This window comes from Rhineura floridana, chromosome 2, assembly GCF_030035675.1.
Source record: "Rhineura floridana isolate rRhiFlo1 chromosome 2, rRhiFlo1.hap2, whole genome shotgun sequence".
NCBI lineage: Eukaryota > Metazoa > Chordata > Lepidosauria > Squamata > Rhineuridae > Rhineura > Rhineura floridana.
In genome coordinates, this window is record NC_084481.1 from 70470874 (window position 1) to 70498171 (window position 27298).

General features: G+C 43.2%; 1 protein-coding gene across 1 annotated transcript in view; it reads right to left on the reverse strand.

Annotated features, from left to right (window-relative positions):
* The window catches only part of THSD7B (thrombospondin type 1 domain containing 7B), a 653838-nt gene that overhangs the window by 136387 nt on the left and 490153 nt on the right, over window positions 1–27298 (reverse strand). Inside the window, exon 15 of the mRNA XM_061608903.1 lies at window positions 14070–14248. Within this exon, the coding sequence (XP_061464887.1) occupies window positions 14070–14248 (179 nt within the window). The remainder of the gene's footprint in view (window positions 1–14069; window positions 14249–27298) is intronic.

The window sequence follows — 27298 nt, forward strand, 5'->3', positions numbered from 1 at the left end:
TTTCTAACCTTCAGTTATTGGAAAAATATATGACCACTGCATTTGTCAGTCAGAAGTTTCAGGCAGCTGGTTTTCTGAACCTCTTCTAGCTTGGATTCTGGCTAGAAAATGGTTGAGGTTTTGTTGTTGCTGTTGAGGCCCCTATTCCTCCAATAATGGCTGGCAGTGCTGGTAACCAAGAAAGGGAGGGGTGAGGCAGTGGGGAGGCTGGCACAGTGTTGGCACAGTGTTGGCACAGTGGCACAGCCAATCCCCTGCCCCCACCACTGCACTCACACTGCTTCAACCTCCCTGTCACCTTGCCCTCCCCTCTCAGTTACCAACAACCACCTTTGCACTGGTAAGCCAGGTAAGCAACACCCTCCAGCTGGTACTGATTCCATCAGAGTTAATCTGTCAGAGACCAATGCTGGTGGTGGGTGGGGCCAGAGCTGAAAGTGGACTGGACTCTCCTCTTTTTCCTCCCTGTCCAGTGGGCTACCAGGAAAAGGACAGGTAACTTTTGCCAGAGGTTTAAAATGATCACTTACAAAGCAGCAGTCCCTTCTACTTTCTTTCTCTCCTTCTGACCTCACCCCCCCCCAATAAAAGTAGGCCAACGGTTACATGCAGATTGAGGGCTGGTTGCAGGTTTCCCACCCCTGGGCAAGGATGTGTCATGGAGACTACCATATTCAATAGATATTAATAATGTACATAAAGATAGATCGTATTCAGCATTAGTTTGCAACTTTTGGGTACCTCTGATTTTAAAGCTCTGGTGATGATACTGCAGGACCTGGACCACTCTAATGGTTTCACTCATTTATTTCTTTTTTGCAGAATGTCACAGAGACTGTTTTGTTGTTCCTTCATATGTGGTTTATTCTTTTCTTTCCCTAGGGTACTGTATTGTTGGTCTTGTGTAGCATGAGTGGATGGATATACACAGTGCTTCTTTTGGTAAAAAAAAATGAAATGCCAGTACTCATATCTTGATAAAAGCGCTGTGGGAATCAAAAAAGAGATACTGGTACTCTGGATGTACATATATAGCAGCCACTTAGAGATGTTACTGATCTGATCACATGAGAAAGGTGCTTGTTTGTAACTTCTGGCCCCATGGTACACTTAATGTTACTTACCATGCCTGCCTATTTCTTTGGGTTTATGAGGGATTGTGGGAATGTGGTGCAGTTTGGTAATGTGTGGTAAACCTTGCCATTGTATGACTGAAGGGTACAGATGGCCAGCCCTCTCCACAATACAGTAATTGTGAAGACAAGTTATTAAAGCAGTTACCTTCTAGTGACTGGAATTCAGTCTGTTTGAGGATGAAAGGCATGGCAATAGCGGATATTTTAGTATATTCTGTTGTAACATTTTCATCCAACTAAGATCTTGCATGAACATGTAGACTCCCAGATATGAGTTCACAGCCACTTTGACCCTCCCCATTTGTTTTTATTTTTGTTTTGTTTTTTGTTTGTTTTTACTCCTGTGCTTTGGCTACAGCAAACCTTTGCTGCAGCTCATGGTTAGCAAGGAGAAAGCTTAACCACAAGCCCCAGTTTGGATAACACACTAAGCCAAACCTTGGCTTAGCTCAGAGTGGTGCGGGAGTAAAAAAGACTGAGGAGGAGCAAAAATGTTGCTAGCTCATCTTCAGGAGCTGCACGTTTCTGCAGTTCTGATAAACCACAATGTGGGTGTCAAAGCACACTAGGCCCATGGTACATGTTTGTCAGCCATGATAAACGTAGGTGTAATAGTAATAGCTGACCTAGGATATACAAAATATATCCTGAAGCTTGCTGGGTGACCTTGGGTCAATCACAGTCTCAGCCTAACCTACCTCACAGGGTAGTTGTGAAGGTAAAATGGGAAAGGAGAAGTAACAGAGTAAATGCTTTAATAATTCAGACTCGCACTTCTGTAAGAAGGATGGATGACCAAAAGTTCCTAGGCTAAGGAATATGTCCCTTACTGAATGGTTATCATTTGAAGGCTATTCTTCTGCATTTTAGAGCTGAAAACTGCTTTCTGCCTGTATAGGGACTATGATATGGTGACTATGGGCTCAAGAGCTCATACTAACCATACTACAATTCCCAGCCTTTCCCAAGCTGGTGTCCTCCAGATGTTGTTGGGCTCCAACTCCCATCATCCCTAACCACTGGTCATGCTGGCTGGAGCTGATGGGAGTTGGAGTCCAACAATATATGGAGGGCACCAAGTTGGGGAAGACAAGACCTGGGGCTCCTGACTGCAACTGAGATTGCTTTTTCTTCCACCCTCACATTCCCATGTACTATATAAAAGCTGGTGCCTGGCCAAGGGCACAAGATGGAGAGGACATTAATGGAGTGTCAGTTCAGGCAGGTTGGTTATGGATATTGAGGACAGGAAGAACCAAATAGTTCTAAGCATGGTAGTACTGCCCCAGTTCTGGAACTCTCCTACTTGAGGCATGGATGGGCACACATTTGTTGGGAGTTCACTGTTTGATGGAAATTTACTTGTTTTCTCTAGCTGTTGGTGGTGATGATTAGATTATTTTTGAACCTTGAGTTTGTTTTGTTTTATTATACTATTGATTTTGTGGTTTTATACTATTGATTTTGTGGTTTTATTATTTATATTGTTTATATTTTATGGTTTACATATTGTGGTTTTATTACTGATATTGATGATTACTGCTGTTTTAATGGTTATCTTAATGGGGTTCTTGAGTTGTAACAATATGATTGATTGATTTCTGTGTAAACCACTTTGAGGTCACTTCTGATAAAAAGTGGTATATCAGTACAATAAATAAATAAATAAATATAGACAAGGTCTTGGTTCAACTATTACTTTGATTCACTAGGTAATCAGGCTGATATTCTGTCAGTTTATGTTCTCATATTTACAAAATAAGGAAATAATGATATCAGCCTACTTTAATGGCTTGTACAAGTTATTGAGATAAGCCATGTGATGTTCTCAGAAGACTAGAAACATGTTATATTCAGGGCCAGCTGGCCCTATGATTAAGCAAAGTGAGGCAGCTGGCTCAGGTGGAAGTTGTGGGGTGCATGGAGTGATGGCAAAGTGTTAGAAGGTGGAGCTGCATGTGCCACTCAGCCTTCCTTTCCCGCCTTAACCCAATTTATTAGCCTCGTCTACAGTAGAGATTTTGTCCCATTCACCAGTGCTGAAGTTAAATCCAACTGCCAGCCCAGTCAACTTCTGTATATGTAACAGGGAACACGATCTTGTCCTTTGCCTAAGGAAACAAAATGTCTTGGGTTGGCCCTGGCAATATGAAATGCTAAAACGTTAAACCCAACCTCAATAAGATTCACTAAGAGGCAAAAAACCTTGCGGTTTAAGAACGTACCTATAGCCCACAGATATTTCTATTAAACTTTTAAAAGCAGGGTAATTGAGCAACTATAGTCAATGCACCAAGGGAGCAGGAGACCTGACCTCCCCTCTGAGATATTGTGCTGCCCTACAAATTTGTAATAATGCAAACACAATTTGGGTTGGTTTTTCACAGTCCAATCCACTTCCTGTGTAGCATGGAAGAATTTGGTAACATGTGCCACTGAGCATATGGTGAGTGGTGGTGAGTGGGAAGAGGAGGGGGAGGACAGAGGGGAGGGGAAGGAGGGGATTATAAGGGGATGGGGGGAAGGAAGGAGGAGGGAAAGGGCAAGAGGGAGGGGATAGCAGGGAGGAGGAGGGGAGGGCTGGTTTGATCATTTGCATGCTTTTTGACTTCAGTGGGATTTACTCCTGTGCAATCATGCTTAGGATAGGTGAAACTGACCTGGGGGAGGTTGAGGGGGGGGAGGAGATTGGATGGTTGGACACTGGGCAGAGGGAAGCCTCTTTTCTTTCCAAAAGGAAAACATTGTGAACAGTATCATTCTTTTTCAGGGTTTCCCCCACCTTTGTATTCTACAGCAGGCACATGTAGCCTCCCACCCAAATTTAAATCAAAGCTGTCCCTGCCCACATACACACCTGACCGTTATTTCACTTCAGACAGTCATGGCTTCTCCCAAAGAATTCTGGGAAGTGTAGTTTGTGAAGGGTGCTGAGAGTTGCTAGGAGATGCCCTGTTCCCCTCACAGAGTTTCAATCAGAGCGGCTGACTGTTAAACCACTCTGGCCACTGGAGCTCTGTCAGTGGAATTAGAGTCTCCTCTCAATACCCTTCACAAACTACACTTCCCAGGATTCTTTGGAGGAAGCCATGGCTGTCTAAACTGAAATAAAGGTCTGGTGTGGGTGTGGCCACCTGATTAGGTAAGTCCAACAGCTGTGAGTCTGGCTTTTAGAACAGTGACAGCTGGTTCTTACTGAGCATGCCTGGCTTTATCATTTAGTTTACTGCTACATTTCTTAAATTAAATATCAGCCAGGCATTTTTTTTAACTTTTAAACTGCAGAAGATGAAGGTCATAGTATGGTGCAAGGTCAGTAATAAGATTAAAAGTACTCTGTGAACGTGACTGATTTTTAATTAATTTCAACAAATTATGAGAACTCTGACAGAAAAAAGACCAAAAGGGGTCTGGTTCCCCCCTCTCTTTTTACACTCTGAACTCTTGATTCTCTGACTGTTTTGTGTATTGTCATGAAAATTTAGAGGGTTGTTAAGCAAGCGTTGCAGAGTTCATGACTATAAGTTTTGTAAGGTTTTGTTTTGAAATGAAATGAGCTTATGGGAAGCATCAGAATGGCATGGGGGATATTTTCAATTTAACATTGCGGAATGAGAAAAATCCATACTGACTATAGTATACAGCCACTCTTGTGGCTGTATAATACTTATTCTGCTTGTAGTGTCATACTTAGTCCACACTAGGGTAAGCAGGCACTGAACCTTTCCCTGGCATTAAGATATAAGATGCATGGGCCACAATCAAATGCTTAATGTACATGCTGGTCATCTCCCTCTTGTATAAGAAAATACAAAGGCCCTGGATTTTCAAGACTGTGAACAACAGAGGCCTTATGCTTGACAGTGAACCATCTGTCCTTAATTTCAGTCAGAAGAATGCTGTAGAAATCAATGATGATTCCTCCCTCACCTCCGCTGCCTGCAATGACTTTTAACTAGTGAGAAGCTGCAATGCAGTGAAAACCTATAGTGACATTCCATAAGCTCAGGTATGCAGAACAAGCAAAGGTAGTGTAAGGTCTCAATATTATTATGTGCAATGAATTTCTTGTCATTATGACACCAAATTGCCTCTTCTCTACAGAGGAATTATTTCTTGGACACCTCTGACATGGCTATGACATTTGACAATCAGTCTGAGCTATAATTGGGATTGGGTTCTAAACTTTTAATGAGATTCTCTGTCTAACGTTGTCAACTTCGAAATGTGTCACATTCATATCGTTGGTTACTTGAGGAACCATGCCTATTTGTTCTCACTCTATGATGATATCTCAAGACAAGGCATAAAAACCACTTAAACTTTCAAATTTTATTAGACCATCACTGAAGTATCAAAATTGATTAATGTATTAAACAGATTGGCATGCAGGATGCTCCACCTATATGTGATTGTAACTAATTGCCGCCCTGGGCTCCTACTGGGAGGAAGGGCAGGATATAAATCGAATAATAAATAAATAAATAAATAAAATAATTGCACTTACAAAAGGGCTTTTGACCTAGCAGAGGCATCCAACTCTCTTAAGCTGACTTCCAGGGGCTGATGGAGGCTGCAGCAGGGAGCTGGAATCAGTAAAAAATAGCTCAGCTCCCCTTCCGTTACTGATGCCATCCACAAGGGGAGCAACTGGACTCACAAGTGCAACTGCTGCTTCTACTATTATCTTTTTTGGGGCGGGGGGGGATTTTGAACCACTACAAAAATGAGTAACTCCAATTTATATTCCTAATACACCAGGTTCGTCTTTCATGAAGAAAACAGAATTAGGGCTGGTTCACACTGCAGCTAACTTCAGCTGAATTTTGGATTAAAGACGAAGCTTTTCTCATTGGGACAGGCCTCCTACGTCATGTGATTGCTGTGAATTTAACAGGTATGTAGGGAGGCTCGATCTGAAAAACTGCCGTATGAACGAGTCTCTCTTTTGCAGCATCCATAGGCTATGAGTTTCAATTCCTCATGCATTGTGGACAGTTCTTTCTTGATTCCTTTGGCATCAGCACTTCCATTTCAGTGGGTTCCAAGTTTTTTCACTGATGTCTCTACCATTAAATTGTTATGCCCCCCCCCATTTATGCCAGTGATGGCCTACTTCAGCATGTTTTATTTTACAAGAAGATAACATTCCAATGCAGTTTTCACAAAGATGATGGGACACAAGAGTATAGTTACAGATACCCTGGTAATGTTCTCATGTGCTCACAGAAAAAGAAGCTCAGCAAAATAATGTGGTAGCAGAATTCAGAGCAGAATTCAGAGCTGAATTCAGAGCTGAATTCAGAGCAATAAGATAATATGGCAGAAACTTCAGCAGCACTGCCATGTGTGTCACTATTGCATGTCATGAAATGGTTCTTGAGTCTTTCTCATTCCCGCCCCCTCCCTCACAATAAAAAACAACTAAAGTGAAATTCTGCCTGTACAGAATCAATACACAACTTCAGCAGCAATCTGCCATTACAGCAAGGCTACCAGTGGGACGTCATTCCGTATAAGGATTATACTGTAAGTTAGTTACTTTAATACTTAACACCAAGCTTCTCAATATGTTCTTACAGTGTAAAGATTGATTTCTTAATTACGCCTATGGATAAATATTTTGAAACACTTGTCCTATACTGCCTTGTCCTACAGGCATTTCTGTCACAGCATGATGTCTGCCATAAACACAAAGCACGAAATATGACATTAATGTGGGTAATAAGAGGCAATAACATCCAATGATTATGTGGTCTAATGAAGAACAATAGAATTGGAAGGAACTAAAAAGCTGACCCCTGCCACAACACAGTTGGACCATCTATTCATTATTGCCTCCATCCTGGTCACAACCATACAGTTCTGAAGAGATGTTCCACCAAACTGCTGCTTCCGATACCATTTATGGAGAGGAGCAGAGAGAAAGTAGCAGCATTTACACCATAAATTTAAATCACTATTATTTCACTTTAAACAGTTATGACTTCCCCAAAAGAATCCTGGGAAGTATAGTTTGTTGAAGGGCGCTGAGAATTGTTAGGAGACCCCTATTCCCCTCACAGAGCTATAGTACCCACAGTGATTTAACAATCAATCCCTCTTCCCAGGGAACTCTGGGAATTGTAGCTCTGTGAAGGGGTCTTCTAACAACTCTTAGCTCTGTTATCAAACTATACTTCTCAGGATTCTTTCGGGGAAGCCATGGCTGTTTAAAGTGGAATAATAGTGCTTTAAATGTATGGTGTGAATGTGGCCAGTGAATGGCCACATGGTAAATGTTTTATGACAGCAAGTGGGCTCTTCACCCTCCCCTTCAGCCTGTATGACACTGCAACAGCCTGAGCAGTGGAGCCTAACCTGGATAAACCTGAACAAATATTGTTTCACTTAGAGGCACTTCGAGACTGTTACTATTTTCAGAATTGAATCACATACCATCAAAGTCAGGTTGCATAACTATAGTTGATTGGGAGATCTTGCACAACAAACACACTTCCTCCAAAGATCAGACTTTTTGCAGTAAGCAAAATGATGGGAAAATGCACAAGAAAGTGTGTGGGATAACATTTGATTTCATGAAATATAATCTAACCTCTCTGCAAACAAATCAGAATAAACTGAGAGCTTGTTGCTATAGGGCGGTTTAAAAGTATAATTAAATAAATAAATAAATGGTCATTAACTAGCCAATGGCATTTAATCTCTCTGCAAAGAAGTCAGGATAAAAGTTAAATGAACAGGACATATGGGAGCAACCTAAGCATGCTCTATTGATATTTATTGAGGGGAAGGGAGAGCATGGAACTTGGGGCCACCTGACCCAGCTCATTCTGTACATCTCATCCCATCCCCCATTCTACCATAGGGACAAAGGTGCCTGCAGAATGAGCTCCAGTTAATTCAGTCAAATTATAGGATTGGGGTAGGCAACATGGTACCTTCCAGATGTTGTTGAACTGTTTTAAAGTGTTTTTAGTGCTTTTGTTTGCCGCCCTGGGCTCCTGCCGGGAGGAAAGGCGGGATATAAATCAAATAATAAATAAATAAAAACTCCTATCAGTACCAGCCAACATGGTCAATGGTATGGGATTATTATTATTATTTGATTTATATCCCGCCCTTCCTCCCAGCAGGAGCCCAGGGCGGCAATGAGAATTGTAGTTCCACAACATCTGGAGGGACTGCAATGGCTACCCCTGTATTAGACAGTGGGTGCGGGATATGCACAGAAAGTCCTTTCAGGTCCCCTCAAGATTTAGTCATTATATTAAAACTTCACTGGTGACTAGTCTTACAAATTGGGTGAATCATATCGAGAAAGAGCACACTAGTATTGTAGTCCTGTATCACAAGTGGTGCTGCAACACCCAGGGATGCCAGGAAGTACAGCAACATGAATATTTACAATATGCATGTATATAATTTAAAGAGTTTCCAAGTACATTTCTGAAAAGTTAAGGTAGAAAAAAAAAGAGGACTAAACCTGCTACCAAAGGGTGAGAAAGGCATCAATCCTAATGTGCTCCTTTGTTCCCTAGACAAAGACGTCAGAATAAGTTCAACCTTGGTGTTAGCTGTTGTCACACTGATTTATGACACCCAAGCTATGCAAGTCTAGCAACATGCCACATTATCCACTGGAGATTTGGCAGGAACCAAACTTGTTTCTTAATACTGCTGCAAACTAATTGAACTTTAGTGACATGAGATGAAATAATAACAACTTTCTTCCTTTGGACAGTTTGACCATCTCTAGTTGCCTTTCTAATTTGGCAGAATTTTATTAAATACTGGAAGAACATTTTAGCCATTATGTAATGGTAATTTTTCTGGTATGCTACGGAGGTGGGGGTGGGGACAACTACAGCTGCTGAACCCACAAACTGGGTGAAGCCTTTCCACGATTGTCACTACATTACTGGTTTGTCATATGTGCAAAACAGAAGAGGCATGTGATATTTCACATACAGACATGGGGAGATAAATCCATCAAAAATAAAATTACAAATAATTTTTTTTCCTGCCTCCTACCAATCTCTAAAATTTAGTTGTGAACAGGGAGGGAGACTATTCACTAAATCAGAATTATTACTGGATTTTGACATAATCTGACAATCTGCTGTGTTTTCAGACTGGCATTGATTTCTTGAGGTGAGTCACAGCTATCATCAGCTTGTTTTGTTTTTTAATCCACTCCAAATTTTACGTTATTGTCTTTGTAATTGGCTTTCCTCTAAGTTGATGCATTCTTAACGGCTGTCTAGGTGATAACAATCACCATTTACTTCCATTAACCTCTGTCCAATTTTCTCTTTGTTTTGTTAATTCTCAGAAATGGCCAACAACTCATCCTTTTTTTTCTTCTCCCGCCCATTAAATTGTAGTACAGAGCAGACTTGGGCAGGATTCCCTCCCCCCAAGCCTTTAAATCTCTGCTGCCACTATGTGTGTGTATGCATGACTTACTGTGTTTTATGTTTGTGAGTGACGAAAAGCACACTGGGTGGTCTTGGTCGAGTTGCTGTCTCTCAGCCCAATCTACCTCACAGGGCTGTTGTGGGAATTAAATTAGGAAGGGGAGAATCATGTACGCCACTTTGAACTCCTTGGAGGAAAAGTGGAACATATATGCAATAATAAATATATAAATAAATAAACAGTAAAAATCAAAAGTACTCCAAAACAACAAGAATAGCAAAATGGGGGGAAGTCATCTTTAAGCAGCACATCAGTTAGTCTGAGGCAAGAGACAGACTCAATGGGAGATTATCTGCCTAACTGATATGTAAATAGAAAAGAAGGTGGAACAAACGCCTACAGCATAAGCATTTTCATTACGTTATTATTTTCACTTAAAAAGAAACAGCAGATCAGCAATTGTGACAAACAAATGGAACAAAAAATTGACAATTGGCACCGAAAGCTGGACTGTTGGAATTAAAAGAAATAGGAACCAGCTAGCAAACCCCATCCCTAGTTGTGATTCACCTGAATCAACATATGCTGGTGTTAAAACAGCACAAAGGTCATTAATATAGCATATACACTATATGATTTTTAATTAGAAAGAAATCTCTCACCAAGCAGGTATAGTGGAAGAGTAATCCATATTCTATACTCAAGTTAAAAATATGCAAGGTTGGATCCAGACAAAGATGATAGTATTTAGTGTCACTGAAATGAATGGGACTAGTTATTCATCATGATTAACTTAAGTCACATTGATTTTAATGGGATTAAAGTATGACTAACTTAATCTGGATCCAACCCACATTTTGTTACAGGCATTAGGAGTACTTAAAACAATATTATAAAGCCCCATAGCTCCTATTAATCTTCAACTATGAGAAAAATGGCATATTATATCCTTAGCATGCATTTCCTGATGGTATTATATTATAGTATTTACAGTGGCGTCACTAGCGGGAGTGCAGGGGGGTGTGGACCTTCACTGCCAGCGAGCGGGCGCCTGCTTTCTGTCTCGCCCGCCCGCCTCCGAGGAGGAGTTGGCTGCACCGACCTGGAGCGCTTCTCAGCTCCTTTGCTGGGCAACGGCGCAGGGCGGGGCGGCTCTGGGTGTCACTCCCCTCAGGGTGTCACCCGGGTGCGGTCCGCACCCTCTGCACCCTGGCAGTGACGCCCCTGAGTATTTATTTAGTTGTTCAATTTATATTCTGTCCTTCCTCCCGGTGGAGCGCAGGGCAGCAGCACTTTTTAGGAAGAAAGTGCTAAAAGAAATTTGGACCAATGCTTATAGAAAAGAAGCTTAAAGGCAGACTACATTGCAGGTTCTTTTTTTCTTTTAATCATATAGAGAAAATCTCTATGCCAATATAAACATCAGTCACCACTTGAAATGTGCAGTGCTACTGTGCAAACTCTTTATAGGGGTGTATGGTTTAATGCGGTGAGTGCAAAGTCTAGATTAACTGAAGGGGGGCATGTTTCACTTTTCAAACCTTGACAAGACAAAAAAGGGGGGAAATAATTGTGAACTGTCTGCTAAGGATAGTACTAAAGCCAATCCTTTTAAACTGTAGCAGAACATACTTTCTATGAGTACATTGATAAATGTGAATGGTAGGAGTACCTAACCCTATAGCAATGGTGAAGCTAAGGTAGTGTTGATCTGATCAGCGCCTGGGTGAGGCTCATTAGCATCCCCATGTAAGCTGCTCTTAGTTTATTAAGGGAGGGTACCATCTCAGTTTATAAAAGCTAGTTCACATCATTTCTCTGTTACACTTCAGAGTCAATATGCATATCCCAGCAGTAAATAAAATATGGTATTCATTATAGTATTATCTTTCCTACTATTCAAGCAGCAAGAGAATGTAGTGGTGATCTGGAAACTATCAGAATTTGCTGTCCATAAGCAAGATTCCAAAACAGAAAGAAAATTCCATGTGTTTCACTGGCCTTGATGAAGATAACAGACAGACAGAATAGCACAAAACACTATTCTGTCTATCTGTTAGTCTCATGGTTTCCCAGGAGGTTTATCTGCCATCAGATTAAGAATTCCATTCAAATAAATGCTAAAATGATTTTCAAATTAGAAAGCTGCCAAAAGGCAATATATTTGAATTTTGACATAAATATTCTGCTGTTTGTGGATGATGTGTCTTCTCTGGAAGTTTATCATCTCTGTATTACTTATGGGAAGATTTCATTTTATCTGTCTGGTAATCTCCCAGTTTCCTAAAGGAAAGTACAGAGATATGGGCATTATTTATCTTAATGGGCATTATCATATTTCCTTGGGCTCTGTTTCTGTTACACTATTGCTTATGTATTTTGATGGGTAAGAAAAAAACAACCCCCTCCCAACTTTGTCTAAATCTAGATGCAGAAAAGGGAAAGATCATGAACAAAATTAAGGCTGATTTGAATCCAGCATTTCAAAGGAGGGTTTGAATAAAACACGGTGAAATCAACCTCACATGATATTTGCTTGCAGGGACAGCCCAATCACGAGGCAATTTGAGACAACTGTTTCAGGGGGAACATGTCTGTGTGTGTGTGTATGAGAGAGAGAGAGAGAACTGACATCCTTCATGGTCTTGATCACTTGCCTCACTGGTGACCTAAGTGGACCTGCAGCAGCTTCTCATGGATGAAAGGCTTCTGCAGCACTCACCTTCTATCCCCCTCCATCCTGCTTCACTCTGAGAAAGGCCTCGTGCAGCACCTAGAAGTTTTGTTTCAAGTTATGTAAAATGTTAAAGTTACTTTGAAGTAACTTTGAATTTTTACCTAACTTCAAACGAAACTTGCAGGTGCTGTGGCAAAGGGGTGGTCTCCAAGACACCTTGCCCAGAATGCCTGACTCTAAGAAAGGGCCTCCCCCTTAGGCCTTTCGCAAGACAAGTCAAGGTAGAATGAAGGAGGTGTGCCAATAGGCATTGTGGCCACTGCAGTGGCAAAACCAACCAAACAAAAGAAACTGGGCCAGGGTAAAGAGATGTAGCGGTGACAGAAACATCAGCTGGGAGATGGAGAGGAAGAGGAGGAGCAGGCGGTGGGGCACGGGGAGTGAAAGAGAAAAGGAGGAGGGGCAGCAGATGATGCAGACTCTTGTGCTGGTCCTATTTGCTTGCTACAGAGCCATCAAGCGAGTTTTCTATAAACCATGGTTGGCTGATCACTTAGTTCCGCAGTTGGACTGACAAAGAATTGCAGCTGGTGGCCTTGCCTGGACATTTATCTAAATTGTGCCTCACAGTGAGCACTCACACTGATATGCCTCTCCCAAACTTTTCCACTGAACCAAGGTTCAAAGTATTTACATAAATGTCAAGGCCTCAGTTCTGAGATCTGCCTGCATCTCTTTTATAATAAACTGTGACCAGAAAGTATGCATGCAATTCACACCAGCAGTTCTATGCATGGTGGGGAAGGTTGCAAGCTTAAGATTCACTCCTATACCCCATTATGTATACAGGATGCAACCTACTTGTCAGGGTGCAGTGAGAACCAGGACTAGGAAATTATTTGAATGTCATCTTGCTTGTTGATATGTTATGCATGATTGTGTCCAGTGGAGGCTACTTTTAGTATGTGCAAAATGTTATCAAAGTGAAATCATGGCCAGTGGTGAAAAGGACACTACAGCACCATCCTATGCATGTTTACTCAGAAGTAAGTCACATTGTGTTCAGCGTGGCTTATTCCAAGTGTCTAAAGGGCTGCACTGTTACACCACTTTTTCTTAACATACAGGAATTGTTGTTATCTAAGTTTAAGATAACCTACAAACTATCAGGACCTTGCTGATAAACGTATGTCAGTATTAGCAATAGAAAGAAGAAATGAAGAAGGGATAACACTTTTCTTTAGAAACAACCTTCATAAAAAGTAGAATACTGAGTTTCTATCAATAGCCTTTAAAAGCATTAAATGTTTTTAATTGTATGAGCCCTTATATTTTTCTGCCTGCATTAAATGCCAAGTTCCTTTGTTCCATTAAATTACAACATTAATTGAAAAATATTTTCCTCCCAATGTTCCATCTGAATATTCCCATTTATATCTGTGTCTTTTCGTAATAAGAGTACACACTAGAAAATTGCCTTGTAATTGTCAGATAGAAACTTATTAGAACAGAGTGAAATTGAATTAGGGGGGAAATCTTGAAGAATAGTTTTGAAAAATCAACCTTCACAAGCTATTTCAAGTGAGTCTCACTGATTGCACTCTGTTATTAGTGATATGTGAGATACAGTGGCAACATGATCTATTCACTCTCAGTACCTTAAGAGACTGGAACATTTTTCAGAATAAGGAAGGCAATCTCTGAAATAAAAATGAAAGGGCCTATCAATAGATATTCCTAGGACACAGCAGGACTACGTGAGGGACTATATTTACTAGAAGAAAGCTGTTTTGTTTCTATCTTCCACTGTGAAAGTGTTTATTGATGCATCTCACCTGATTCTTAGGATCCAGTTTTGGGCATGGACGTCCTCCATTGTAAGGCTTCTCTTTAAGCCACTTGGACCGGATTTTCACTCCTGTTCCACAAGACGAACTGCAAGGGGCCCAACTAGTCCAGTCACTTAATTTGCAATCAAATGGACAAGGTACCGTACAAGGCTGTTCAACATAACCTGAAATAAAAATGGAGGAAAAACAAAACAGTCAAAATTATCTTAACATAGACTGTTAACTAGATAATTATCTCTAAGAGTCATATGTCTTAGAATGGTGTATCTGGAAAGTTATGTAGGAAATATTTTACACATTTAGGGAGGATGGAATATTTCAAACTTATTTGATTGTTGCTTAGGAGAAATTATTTCTGGTAACTTATTGGTCCTAAACATTGGCCTGGTTTGCTCATAACACTAAACCATGGTTTAAATAAAAATTAATATATCATGGTTTAGCATTATGTGCGAACCTAGCGTAGTGCCTTAACTATGATTTGTTAATGAAAATAACCCATCATTTGTTGTTGGCTTACTGACCTTCAGTATGGTTTAGTGTTATGTATGAAACAGTTCCTTAACTCTGGTTTAATGTGGTAAGCTGTGTTAGTGAAGATGATATCACTCTTAAGTCTGCCTGGTAACAGGATCCTTTTCAGCTTTTGCTTCACTACGGCACACAATGGAGATGAAATCTTAAAGACACTTCTGTATTGTTTCCTCTTAGTAGACTGCAGCTCTTTACAGAAGTTTCTTCACCCAAGCAATTGTTTTAGTAATTTTAGCCAGCCAGCTGTCTTTTGTCTACCAGACATTCCTCTACTCTCCCTCCTTTGGCATGTTTGCATTCGCCTAGCTTTCTATCTTCGCAAGGCTGTGAATTAGCTATCTTTACTCACTGCGCCGGGGAGTAGCCTGCTCTGTGCTCCGCAGCAAACGGAAGCAAACAGAAGCAAACAGAAGCTCTTACAAATGGTTTTAACAAGAAAGCAGTCCTTTCCATTGACTTGCAGCAGAAAATTACTCAGTTCTTTTCACCTGTATCATTGGATATTTCCCACCTTACAGAGGAGCCGCAGATGCCATCCTGCCCTCCCCCTTTGATTCTGGACTGGTCTTTAGACCATGTAAATAATATCTACAAACTAAAAGGAGGCTCTCCCCCTCTATCTCTTGCAAGGGAACTTGCACTCGCTGATCGCCAACTCTCCCCAAAATTACTGCAGCCCGTTTTGGACCTGGCACAAGAGATCTCACATTCTGCAGACACTGACGCAGCGCGTCCTGCCAGGTTTCCTCCCTCTGCAACCCCTTGTTTGGATGCAAATGCTAATAACAACTCCTGGGCTGGATGGTCACTTTTGATCCTAGATGAGCTGGAGTGCATAAAAACCTTTCTTTCGGAGTGCAACGCCCTCTTGAATACTTTGGCGTCAGCTGCTAAGAAGTTACACCTCAACACGGCGCCTTTAACAGATGTGGCAGACGCTCCCCCTTTAAAGAAGATGATGAAATTTAAGTTGAGGAGTTCTTCCCAGCCCCCTTTATTACGGGTAGCAAAGACTAAACAACATCCTTCCTCCAAGCGTCGGTGGACCATCTCTTTAAAGAAAACAAAGAATGTTAAGAACTTTAAATTACCTCCCTATAAGAGTCTAAATTACAAACCGCTTTTTGGTCTGCTGAAACCTCCATCTAAAGAGCCTCCTACTGTTCCCAGAGGGAAACTCCCCCAAGCAATCTCTATGGAACCTGGGATAGCTAAGGAGAAAGAACCCGCTGATCCTGCCACAAATACTCTAACTGCGAATTTACCTACTCCACTCTCTCCTCTAATAGTGCGGGCCCCTCCTCTCAATGCAGATCCCTGCACTAACCCTTCCATATTCAGGCAGAGAGGCCTGTCCCGTACTCCTTCAGATCGAGGGTTGTGGAATTTGATCTGGATTCAGGACAAAATGGTCTTCCTTAATCTCCCCAAGTCCCCTCGATACTACTCCCAACGTCTTCGCAAACCTCAGCTCTGGGAAACTTTGAAGCCCTTTTTCCTTGCTCAACTTTTTCCTTCTGACATCTTGCACATTGACCTCCTTCTTAACACCTACACAACTGTCAACGCTATCGCTACCTTCAAGAACCCTGACATCGCAAAAATGGTTTATAAGCTAAAGGAACGCCTAGGAAACTTTGGCATTCACATCCGAAGGTACTTGGTGAATGTGGCTCCTCCCCAGCCCCTTTATTCCCCATCTCCGACCCAGAAGGAGAGACCTACTTTGCCTAAATTGGCGATCAGCTCGACTAATTCCCCTCCATCTAATTCTCTCTACATCAATCCATCAGTAGACCAAGCTCTCTCAAATGCATCGTCTGAAGACTCACGGGAACTGGAAGACCTCCAGCTCCTAGAAATTTTTGAAGATCTACCAAGAGATGAACAGCTGGCTATAATCCGCAGACTAGACCGCCTCAGATCGGACTTGTCAGCTTTGCAAATTAACAACCCTATTCCATCCCCACATGTTGGTGTACCACACGGTTCTGGCCAGGCTGTGAGGACTGCAACCGCCTCCAAGCAAAATCTTTCCAATACCCCTTCTTGGACGGACATGCGTCACCTAGCCCAGGAGGAATTGGGCTCTCCTGATAACCATTCCTGTGTACCTAAGACTCCGCCTACTCATATCAGCCCATTATTCTCAAGCATTTGTATTCAGAGTCTAGAAACAGCCCAAATTTTTCTTCTGTCAGCTGCTTAGGAGTGACAAGCACGGATCTTTATGGAGGGGTCTCCTCCTTCTGCCACTAAGCCCTTCTCAGACACCGTGTCTCACCCCCTACCTTTCTCCACATTTATCTTCTGGAACATAGCTGGCTGGAACAACAAAACCGCCGATCCTGAACTCATTACATATCTTCAGTCTTTTGACTTGATCTGCCTTCAAGAGACATGGTTACTCGAGGGTAACCCAATTTCAATTGAGGGTTTTAAATTCTGGGTTAAACCGGTGGTATGCATAGCCAGGACAGGTCGTGGCAGTGGTGGCCTTGCAAATCTTATTGCCACGTCTCTTGACGTTTGTGTTCACGAATTATCCTGTCCAGCCCCCGTTTTTTGCCTAGCTCTACAAATAATTCCCTCTGCAGATTTTCCATCTTTTATTTGTATTAACGTCTACCATCCCCCTTCGAGCCCCTCAGAAGCGACACTGTTGTGGCAGGAACTCGATAACTTTATTGACAATCATACATGTACCTACCCCTTTTGTTTGATACTCATTGGTGGGGACTTTAACGCTAGATTGGGTGTAGGATATCCAAAAATTCTCGACAATCTAGATTTCCACCCTAGTGATATTGTGCTTCTGCCCTGAGTTTCCCGGGATAGGCTGGTAAATAAAAACAGCTTAGCTCTGTTTAGAACATTGATTAAATCCCAACTTGTTTGCCTTAATGGTACTCACCTGGATTCCTCCAGAGGCTTAATCCTGATAAGACCGAGGTGCTACTTGTGGGTGACAGGGGGAGGTTGGGTGCTGTTGACCTACAGTTTAATGGGGTAAGTTTACCCCTGAAAGATCAGGTCCGCAGCCTTGGGGTGGTTCTTGATTCCAGGCTGTCCATGGAGGCTCAGATTTCGGCAGTGAGCCGGGCAGCTTGGTACCAATTACATCTCATACGGAGGCTGCAACCCTACCTCCCTATTCATCAGCTCCCACTGGTGGTACACGCCCTGGTCACCTCTCAATTAGACTACTGCAATGCGCTCTACGTGGGGTTACCCTTGAAAACGGTCCGGAAACTACAACTGGTGCAGAATGCGGCAGCTCGGTTGCTTACAAACAGCCGCCGCCGTGATCACATCACGCCAGTATTATTTCACCTACATTGGCTTCCAGTTGTTTTCCGGGCCCAATTCAAGGTGTTGGTATTAACCTTTAAATCCCTATACGGTCTCGGCCCAGTTTACCTGAAGGAGCGCCTGCAGTACCACAAATTAAGCCGCCCAGCTAGATCAGCCACACAGGGCCTTCTCTCAGTCCCACCAACGAAAACAGCTAGGTTGGTAGGGACTAGAGAGAGGGCATTTTCAGTGGTGGCCCCCACTCTCTGGAACTCCCTCCCATTCGATCTTCGCCATGCCCCTTCCCTGGATACATTCCGCCGGGCCTTAAAAACTTGGCTCTTTGGACAGGCCTTTAGGATTTCTGGGGAGGGCTAACTTTTTTGGGATACTTATTATCTATTGATTGCCCTAACTGATCTCATGCTGCTGTGATTAATGACTTCATTGTATTTTATCTGCATTGTATTGTATTTTACTGAATTTTAGTTTGTACGTTGCCTAGAGTGGCTTCGGCCAGATAGGCGACACAAAAATTAAATTTTATTATTTTATTATTATTATTATCTCTGCTAAGGGAGCTAGTGTTGTGGATTATGTTTTGGGGTCCCCTTCATTGATCTGCTATGTAAGAGAATTCTCCGTGGGTGACAGATCTGATAGTGATCATCTTCCCTTAATTTTATCTTTGCACGGTCCCCTTCACTACGCCAGCACACAACCCCTGGTGCCATTGCTAGGCGAGTTACCCGGGACCAGGCGCCTAAAATGGTCATCCCAATTAGAAACTACTGTAAGACATGCGTTGTCCGCTCCTAAATTATCAGATCTTCGTCAAAAGGCCCTTTCTTCTTCAAAACCGATACTTGCGATTTATGAAGACATTATTGCAACCCTGAAACCCCTAGTCACCTCTTCAGCTGTACCTAGCCTCCATCTTAGCTCTAAGCCATGGTATGACAAGGCATGCTGATCTAAGAAAAGGGAACTAGGCTCCTTGCTACGTCTCACTAGACAAAACCATTCAAATGTAGAACTGGCCTGCCTCCTCCTTCAAAAGAGGGAGTATAAGAAACTCCTTAAGGAAAAAAAACAGGCCTTTATCGCTAATGCCTGGCGCGCCCTTGGCCTCGCAGTACTACAGGGGAATGACGTAGAGTTTTGGCGTCTAGTCCGAGGTGGCTTGACTCAGAAAGCTTTAGTGACAGCTCCCCCTGTTCTCCCACAGGCTTGGACAGCCCACTTCCGTGTAATCTTCGGGAGTTCGGATGTAACTTTTCCAAATACTAATATAGTCCCTCCCGATGTGCCCCTCTGGCCCCCAGTTACTTGTGCAATCATTGGAGATTTAATATCTTCTCTCCACTCAGGCAAAGCCCCTGGAGAGGATATGTTACCACCTGACTTACTTTTACTTGATCCTTTATGGTGGTACCCAATACCTGCAATGCTTTGTACACACATTAATAATACTGGCATTATTCCCTCTGGCTGGCGCACCAGTATTGTTGTGCCTATATTTAAAAAAGGGGACCCTTCTGTACCAAGTAACTATCGCCCTATCAGTTTACTTGACGTGGTATCCAAGCTATATGGCTGGTTTCTGCTAAACAAATTATTAGAGTGGGAAAGTAACTACTCTATTATCCACGAAGAGCAGGCAGGGTTCAGACAAGGTAGAAGCACTCTTGACCATGTGTTTGTGCTGCATCACCTCATAAATAAGACCAAATCAGGAGCGCTTAAGTCCTTATATCTGGCGTTTGTTGATTTCTCTGCAGCTTTCGACTCAGTTGACAGGTATATCCTGTGTCAAAAACCTGACCGGGCGGATATTGAGAAAAGATTATTGTGGCTTCCCCAGGTTCTACATCAGGATATATCCCTGAAGATCCGCCTTGGTCCTAATGGAGCTCTCTCTAGTGAAATTCCTGCTAAGAGGGGTGTCAAGCAAGGGTGCATTTTGGCCCCTTTTTTGTTTATCTTCTTTATAAATGATATTATCCCCTTAATGTCCTCCTCTGCTTTTTTCCCCCTTGCATTAAAGAACAGGAAAATATCCGCATTACTTTATGCGGATGATTTGGTTCTCCTCTCATTAAATAAGATTGGTCTGAAGAGAATGCTGTCGCATCTCCACGAATACACAGTGGCCCAGCATTTACAGATTAACTACGCCAAGTCCAAAATCATGGTCTGTGGGAAATACAATAGAACAAAGTCCACTTGGATGCTAAACGGGCATCCTTTAGAACAGGTCAATGTCTTTAAATATCTTGGCATTTGCCTCAGTAATAGATTGTGGTCTTCCCACATAGAAAGCATCAAGCTCCAGACTTCTCGCTCCTGTAGCCAGTTAAAACACTTCTACTATTCTCGTGGTGGACAACTAGTTAGACCGATGATCAAACTTTTTGAGATCAAAATTCTTCCCAAAATTCTGTATGGAGCTGAGATATGGGGCCCCTTTGTTTGTCCAAGTTTTGAAGTTCTCCAAAACTCATTTTTGAAGCAGATCCTGGGACTTCCCAAAGGCACCCCCTCGGCGCATATTAGAGCCGAATTAGGTCTACCTTCTTTGGTGGCCCGGATCGATCTTGCATATCTCCAATTTTGGAAAAAGATATATTTGGCACCAGATTCCTCTTTAGTAAAACTTTGTTGGAAAGATCAATTGGAGAAAGGAGGCTGGGCTGCTAAATTTGTGGATTTAGCATCTTGCTACGACCTCACCCGTTCCAGCCTCATGGGCCTTGGCCACCTACAGCTCCGAAATAGAGATTTTGATTATAATGCGCAGCAAGACAGAGCCTCAATAGCTCTGTCTGCTTTTTCCTCCTGGTTCCCGCATATCAAAACTAATCACGCCATGGCATCTTATTTTGACATCTTGACCCGTGCTCCACTTCGCAAAGCCTTTACAGAGCTGAGATTTCAAACAATGCCCTCAGCATTTATTAAAGGTAGATATGCAGGCAAGCCACGAGCCGAGCGTTACTGCATAAATGGCTGCATGGTCCCGGAGGACCTTATCCATTATACGTTCTCTTGTCCTTTATATCACCATCCCAGGGAGAAGTTTATAGCCCCTCTTTTAAGCTTGTTTACAGGAATCACTAGTAACCAATTAGCCATCAGCCTTCTGTCTGCGTCCCAAACTTATATAGTCATCCCAGTAGCAAACTTTGCCTTGGCGGCAAGAAAGATAAGGGCTGCTTTAGACAATCCTGCTTAATCTGCATGATTCACAAATTTTATGTGATGATTTTAACCCCTCTCATTTATTTATGTATCTCAGATTTTAACTTTGGTTGTTGTATGTTTTGTATGTCTCTGTTATGTGCAATGGCTTATTGGCTACATGCAATAAAGAGATTCATTCACCCTGACCCACTGGGGCACTTCACAGCTGTGGCACGGAGTGGAGATGAAAATTTAAATGAAAAGTGAAAGGGGCTACTCTCCATTATGATTGGCTTCCACCAATCATTTTTTAAAAAGTTTAAAAGCCTGTTGCTAATATTTCATGTCATGCCTATGCAAGTGAACATGGGGCTCCTTAAAAGTATTAAAAGCAACAAAAATATCTCAGATGAATAGCCAGCTTAGTAAGTTAATTAATATATGCTGACATCTCTAACACACATCCAACAAATTTATCTTGTTTCCCCTCCACCTGCATGCATTTGAGGGATTATCTCTTCCCCCCCCCATTTCAAAGCACCATTCCCACCCTTCCCCTTTCAAATCACAATCAGATACATCAGGTATGGTGAACCTTTGGCTTTCCAGATATTGCTCCCGTCAACCCCGGTAATCATCACCATCTGCAACATGTAGAAGGCCAAAGGTTTCCCACCTTTGGGATACATGTTTACTCTGAAGTAAACTCTATTAAGTGTAGTGGGGCTTAAAGGTAGGCTACATTCTAAGCACACCATAAAGCCTCAATGCTGGATTTTAAACAGTAAAAAGGGAGGGGGATGCTTCAGACCATTTTGGAAGCACAGCACACTGAGATCATGTAGAAGACTGGATAATACAGATGATGAGGTGATATTAGCTGGAGCAGCACCACAGTGATTCCCTTTGGGATGTTCCTTTAACCTACACACACACACAGGCACACAAAATGTAGACCCTTCATCTCTTTCCCTCAGGAGACAAGACAGCATGGAAACTGAAAGGCCTCTCCTCTCCAACATTTTTCCTTTTTGTAGTTTGAAACACTGTTACATTGTGTCATCGGGGAGGGGATGATGTAGGTACTATCTAAAGGGCTCGCACCCTGTCATAGGCCTTTCAAGAAATCTGGGACTCATATTTTGCTTTTGGACTGTTTGTCATGCAATTTTATGTGCTTGGACAGGTCCGTGCAACCACTTCTGTGTTAGATCCTTGCCCCTCTTGGCTAATAAAAGCTAGCAGAGATGGCACTGCCGGCTGGGCTAGGGAAGTGATTAATGCTTCATTATATGAGGGAGTGGTCCCAAACTGCCTTAAGGTGGCGGTAGTGAGACCACTTCTGAAGAAATCTTCCCTGGACCCTGAAAATCTTAATAACTACAGGCCGGTAGCAAATGTTCAATTCCTGGGCAAGGTTCTGGAAAGGGTGGTTGCATCCCAGCTCCAGGCACTCTTGGATGAGACCGATTATCTGGATCCATTTCAATCGGGTTTCAGGCCCGGTTTTGGCACGGAGACGGCCTTGGTCGCCCTGTATGACGACTTGTGTCGGGAGAAAGACAGAGGGAGTGTAACCCTGTTGATTCTCCTCCACTGCTCAGCAGCTTTTGATACCATCGACCATGGTATCCTTCTGGGGAGGCTTGAGGATTTGGGAGTTGGAGGTACTGCTTGGCAGTGGTTCCGCTCCTATCTGGCAGGTCGTCTCCAGAAAGTAGTGCTTGGGGAGCACTACTCGATGCCCTGGGCTCTCCAATATGGAGTTCCGCAGGGATCAGTTCTGTCCCCCATGCTCTTTAACATCTATATGAAGCCGCTGGGTGCTGTCATTAGGAGTTTTGGAGTGCGTTTTCATCAGTATGCTGATGATACGCAGCTCTACTTCTCCTTTTCATCTTCTTCAGGTGAGGCCGTCAAGGTGCTAAACCGATGCCTGGCCGTGATAATGGACTGGATGAGAGCGAACAAATTGAAGCTCAATCCAGACAAGACTGAGATGCTGTTAGTAAATGGATCCCCTGACCAGATGATGGATGTTCGACCTGCTCTGGATGGGGTTACACTCCCCCTGAAGGAGCAAGTGCGCAGCTTGGGAGTCCTTTTGGACCCGTCCTTGTCACTTGAGGCGCAGGTGGCCTCGGTGGCACGGAGTGCTTTTTACCAACTTAGACTGGTGGCCCAGCTACACCCATATCTGGACAGGGAATATCTTGCTTCAGTCGTTCATGCTCTGGTAACCTCAAAATTGGACTACTGCAATGCACTCTACGTGGGGCTGCCCTTGAAGACGGTTCGGAAACTGCAGCTCATACAGAATGCAGCGGCCAGATTGATAACTGGGACCAAGCGGTCAGAACATGTAACACCGATTCTGGCCCGCCTGCACTGGCTGGCTATATGTTTCCGGGCCCGATTCAAGGTGTTGGTTTTAACCTATAAAGCCTTACACGGCACGGGCCCGCAATACCTGATGAAATGTCTCTCCCGATATGAACCTACCCGTACACTGCGCTCAACAACAAAGGCCCTCCTCCGGGTGCCTACTCAGAAAGACGCCCGGAAGGCGACTACAAGAAAGAGGGCCTTCTCGGTAGTGGCCCCCGAACTATGGAACACCCTTCCTGACGAGGTACGCCTGGCGCCCACATTACTATCTTTTCGGCGCCAGGTAAAAACCTTCCTCTTTTCCCAGGCATTTTAGTATTTTTAGTATTGGTATTTAAAAAAAATAAAACTCAGTTTGTATGCCACACTTTTTTGTAATTATCTATTAACTTGCATTTCTTTATGGGTTTAATTATGTTTTTAACTTTTTTACTGATGTATATCTATATTGTTGATTATGATGACTAGATTTTAAATTGTATATGAAATGCTTTCTCTGTTGTACACTGCCCTGAGAGCCCAGGCTATGGGCGGTATAAAAATTTAAATAAATAAATAAATAAAATAAATGTTGCATCCGTCCTGTTTTTATTTTATTTTGTTAAAATCAAAAATAAGAATAAATAAATAAATAAAGGGGACATGGGGATGGGGAGAAATTTGGTTCGGTTCACATTTATAGCCACATCTATCAATTTTGCACATCCAAAAACAATATGAGAGCCGAAACACAGCCTTCCTTCAAAATTCACAATTATTCTCCAACCAATTTTTACAAAAATGCATATAGCAGGGGGATATGTGCATTAAAATTAATATATCAGTGAAGATAACATACAAAAATACATTATATAACTCCAACACAGTCTGCTTCTGTATTGGAATATATTTTTAAATCATTTTTTTAAACAGTGTTTTTCAACGCTTTCTTTAAATGTCTTCAAAGTTTTTAAAAATGTTTTTTAATGTATTTTAATGCCTGTTTTTATGATGTTTTAAAGTGTTTTTAGTGCTTTTGTTTGCCACCCTGGGCTCCTGCTGGGAGAAACAGCGGGATATAAATCAAATAACAGCTTATTTGGGAAACAGCTGCAGCACTAGGGGACTGAAGAAGACCTGCCCTGAGAGTGAGTATCTGAACATCTGGTTGCTGCTTGCTCCTTTGGGTTGCTGTCCCTCGAGACAGCTGAAGTCCCTGGTAAGTGCTGTAAGGACTGGGACCCCCTGTCTGACCCTGGCTCCAGAGAGAGGCTGCAGTTAATCTTGCAGCCTCTTGCATCAGCTGCTGCCTGGGTCAGGAGGCATAAAAGCCCAGCTGCCCTTGAGCGGCAGGTCTGCCGCCGGCAGCATTGCCAGCCCCTTAGGGAGTCCCGAGGGCGATACCCCCCTTCTATTACCTTTTTTAAAAAACTTGTTTTATTATTTTTCTGTTAAACCAATCTAAAGGAGATTGGTGGTGGGGAGGGCGTGTGGTGCATGTGTAGTTCCTGCACAGGGTGAGAGTCTGTGCAGTGAACTGAATGACAGAAGAAAATCACCAGATGCCTTCAGAGTGAGAGTCTGTAACTGGCAGAAGGCTGGCCCTCCTTGTGTGTGAGACAGGAGGGGGAGTAGATGGGCCCTGTGTGAAAAAGTTAGAATGGGTCTGACTGTTTCCAATTCTCACAGAGGCCTACTGGGATAATTGGCTCAGGCAGGTTTTGTTGGTGGGCTCATGTTGGGTCCATATCAGGTGTTTAGGAAGAGTCTTGGTACGGAGAAACATGGGTGATGCCACCCCAATTTCACTGATCATGGGTAGAAGGAAATATAACCATGGGGATGTAGTGAATTACAATAGAAGACGAGGGCAAGGCTATCTGCACCTTGTTCCTTGCTGCCACTCCTCTCATGCAGGGGTTCCTCGTTGATCATCTGCTGTGCCCACTGGCCTGTGTGTGTTGTTGTTTAACGCCAGATCAGTACACAATAAGACCACTCTCATCCATGATTTGATTGTGGATGAAGGTGCCAATTTGGTGTGCATTACCGAGACCTGGGTGGGTGAGGTGGGAGGAGTTGATCTGACCCAGAATTGCACACCTGGATACTCAGTGCAACACCAGCACAGGCTGCAGGGAAAGGGAGGAGTTGCTGTGGTCTACAGAACTTCCATCTCTGTCATCAGGAAACCACTTTGTCTTGGAGCTGGCTGTGAGGGCCTGCCCCTAGTGTTGGGCCAAGGAGACAGTAAACTAGTGTTGCTGCTGGTGTACTGTCCACCCTGCTATCCAGCAGCTTCTCTGACCGAGCTGGCAGAGGCCGTCTCAGCTGTGGTGTTGGAGGAGCCCAGAACGATAGTGCTGAGTGATTTGAATGTCTGTGCTGAGGCTGTCTCTAGTGTTCCAGCTCGGGACTTTATGGCTTCCATGACAACAAAGGGGCTGTCTCAAGTTGTCACTGGCCCAACACATAGGGCAGGGCACACCCTTGACTTGGTTTTTCCTCCAGATGGAGGAAGGGGTGGTCTGGAGATAGGGGGTGGATGTCACCCCATTATCATGGTCAGACCACTTCCTGGTGGCGATGAGGATGGCAAAGGCAGCTCACTTCTCTGCCTCCATTGCATCCTCAAGTAGCCATCCAGTGGAGCTTTTCCATATTGTCAGGGGGTCTGTTGACATCAACTCCAGGAAACGGAGTTTTAGACCCCTCACAGGCCTACTGTTAATTGTTTGCAAGGCACTTTGAGGGTAAAGTTGCTCACCTCCGTAGCAGTCTTAATGCCCCATCCACATCTACTGTAATCCCCAATGAGGTGTCCAGTACATGGTCTGCTGCAACTTCTTGGGAATGGTTTCAGTTGATGCAGCCTGATGACGTAGACAAGGTGCTTGCGTTGATGTGGCCAGCAACGTGTCGTCTCGACCCTTGCCCTTCTTGGCTTATTAAAGCTTGCTGAGGGGGATTGACTTAATGGATCCATCAACACATCATTGTGGCAGGAAGCGGTTCCAGCCACCTTGAAAGAGACAGTGATCCAACCACTCCTAAAAATCCCACCCTGGACCCATTGGTTTGTGACAACTACCTATGGGTTGCAAATACCCCCTTTTTAGGGAAGGTGATTGAGAGGGTTGTGGCACAGCAATTGCAAGTATTCTTGGATGAAACAGATTATCATGATCCATTCCAATCTGGGTTGAGGCCTGATTATGGGACTGAATCAACCTTGGTCACCCTGATGGATGACCTTTATTGGGAGAAGGACAGGGGAAGTGTGACCCTGTTATTCTTACTTGTTCTCAGTGGCTTTTGATACCATTGACTATATATCCTTCTGGGCTGACTTCGTGAGATGGGTATTGGAGGCACTGTTTTACAGTGATTCAGATCCTATCTCCAAGGTTGTTCTCAGAGAATAGAATTGGGTGACTGTCTTTTGGCCCCCTGGCAGTTGTGCTGTGGGGTACCACAGGGTACCATCTTGCCCCCCATGCTGTTTAACATCTATACAAAACCCTTGGGAGCAGTCCTCAGGAGCTTTGGGGTGAGGTGTCAGCACTTTGCTGATGATACCCAGCTCTGTTTCTCCATAACAACTGAATTGGGAGAGGCTGTGCAAGCCCTGGACTGCTACCTGGACTCAGTGGTGGGCTGGATGAGGGCCAATAAACTGAATCTAAATCCTAGCAAGACAGAGACACTGTAGGTTGGTGGTTCCCAAGTTTGGGTAATTGGTCAGTTGCCTGCTTTGGATGGGGTCATACTCAATCTGAAAGAACAGGTTTGTAGTCTGGGGGTGCTCCTGGATCCATCTTTGTCACTGGAGGCCC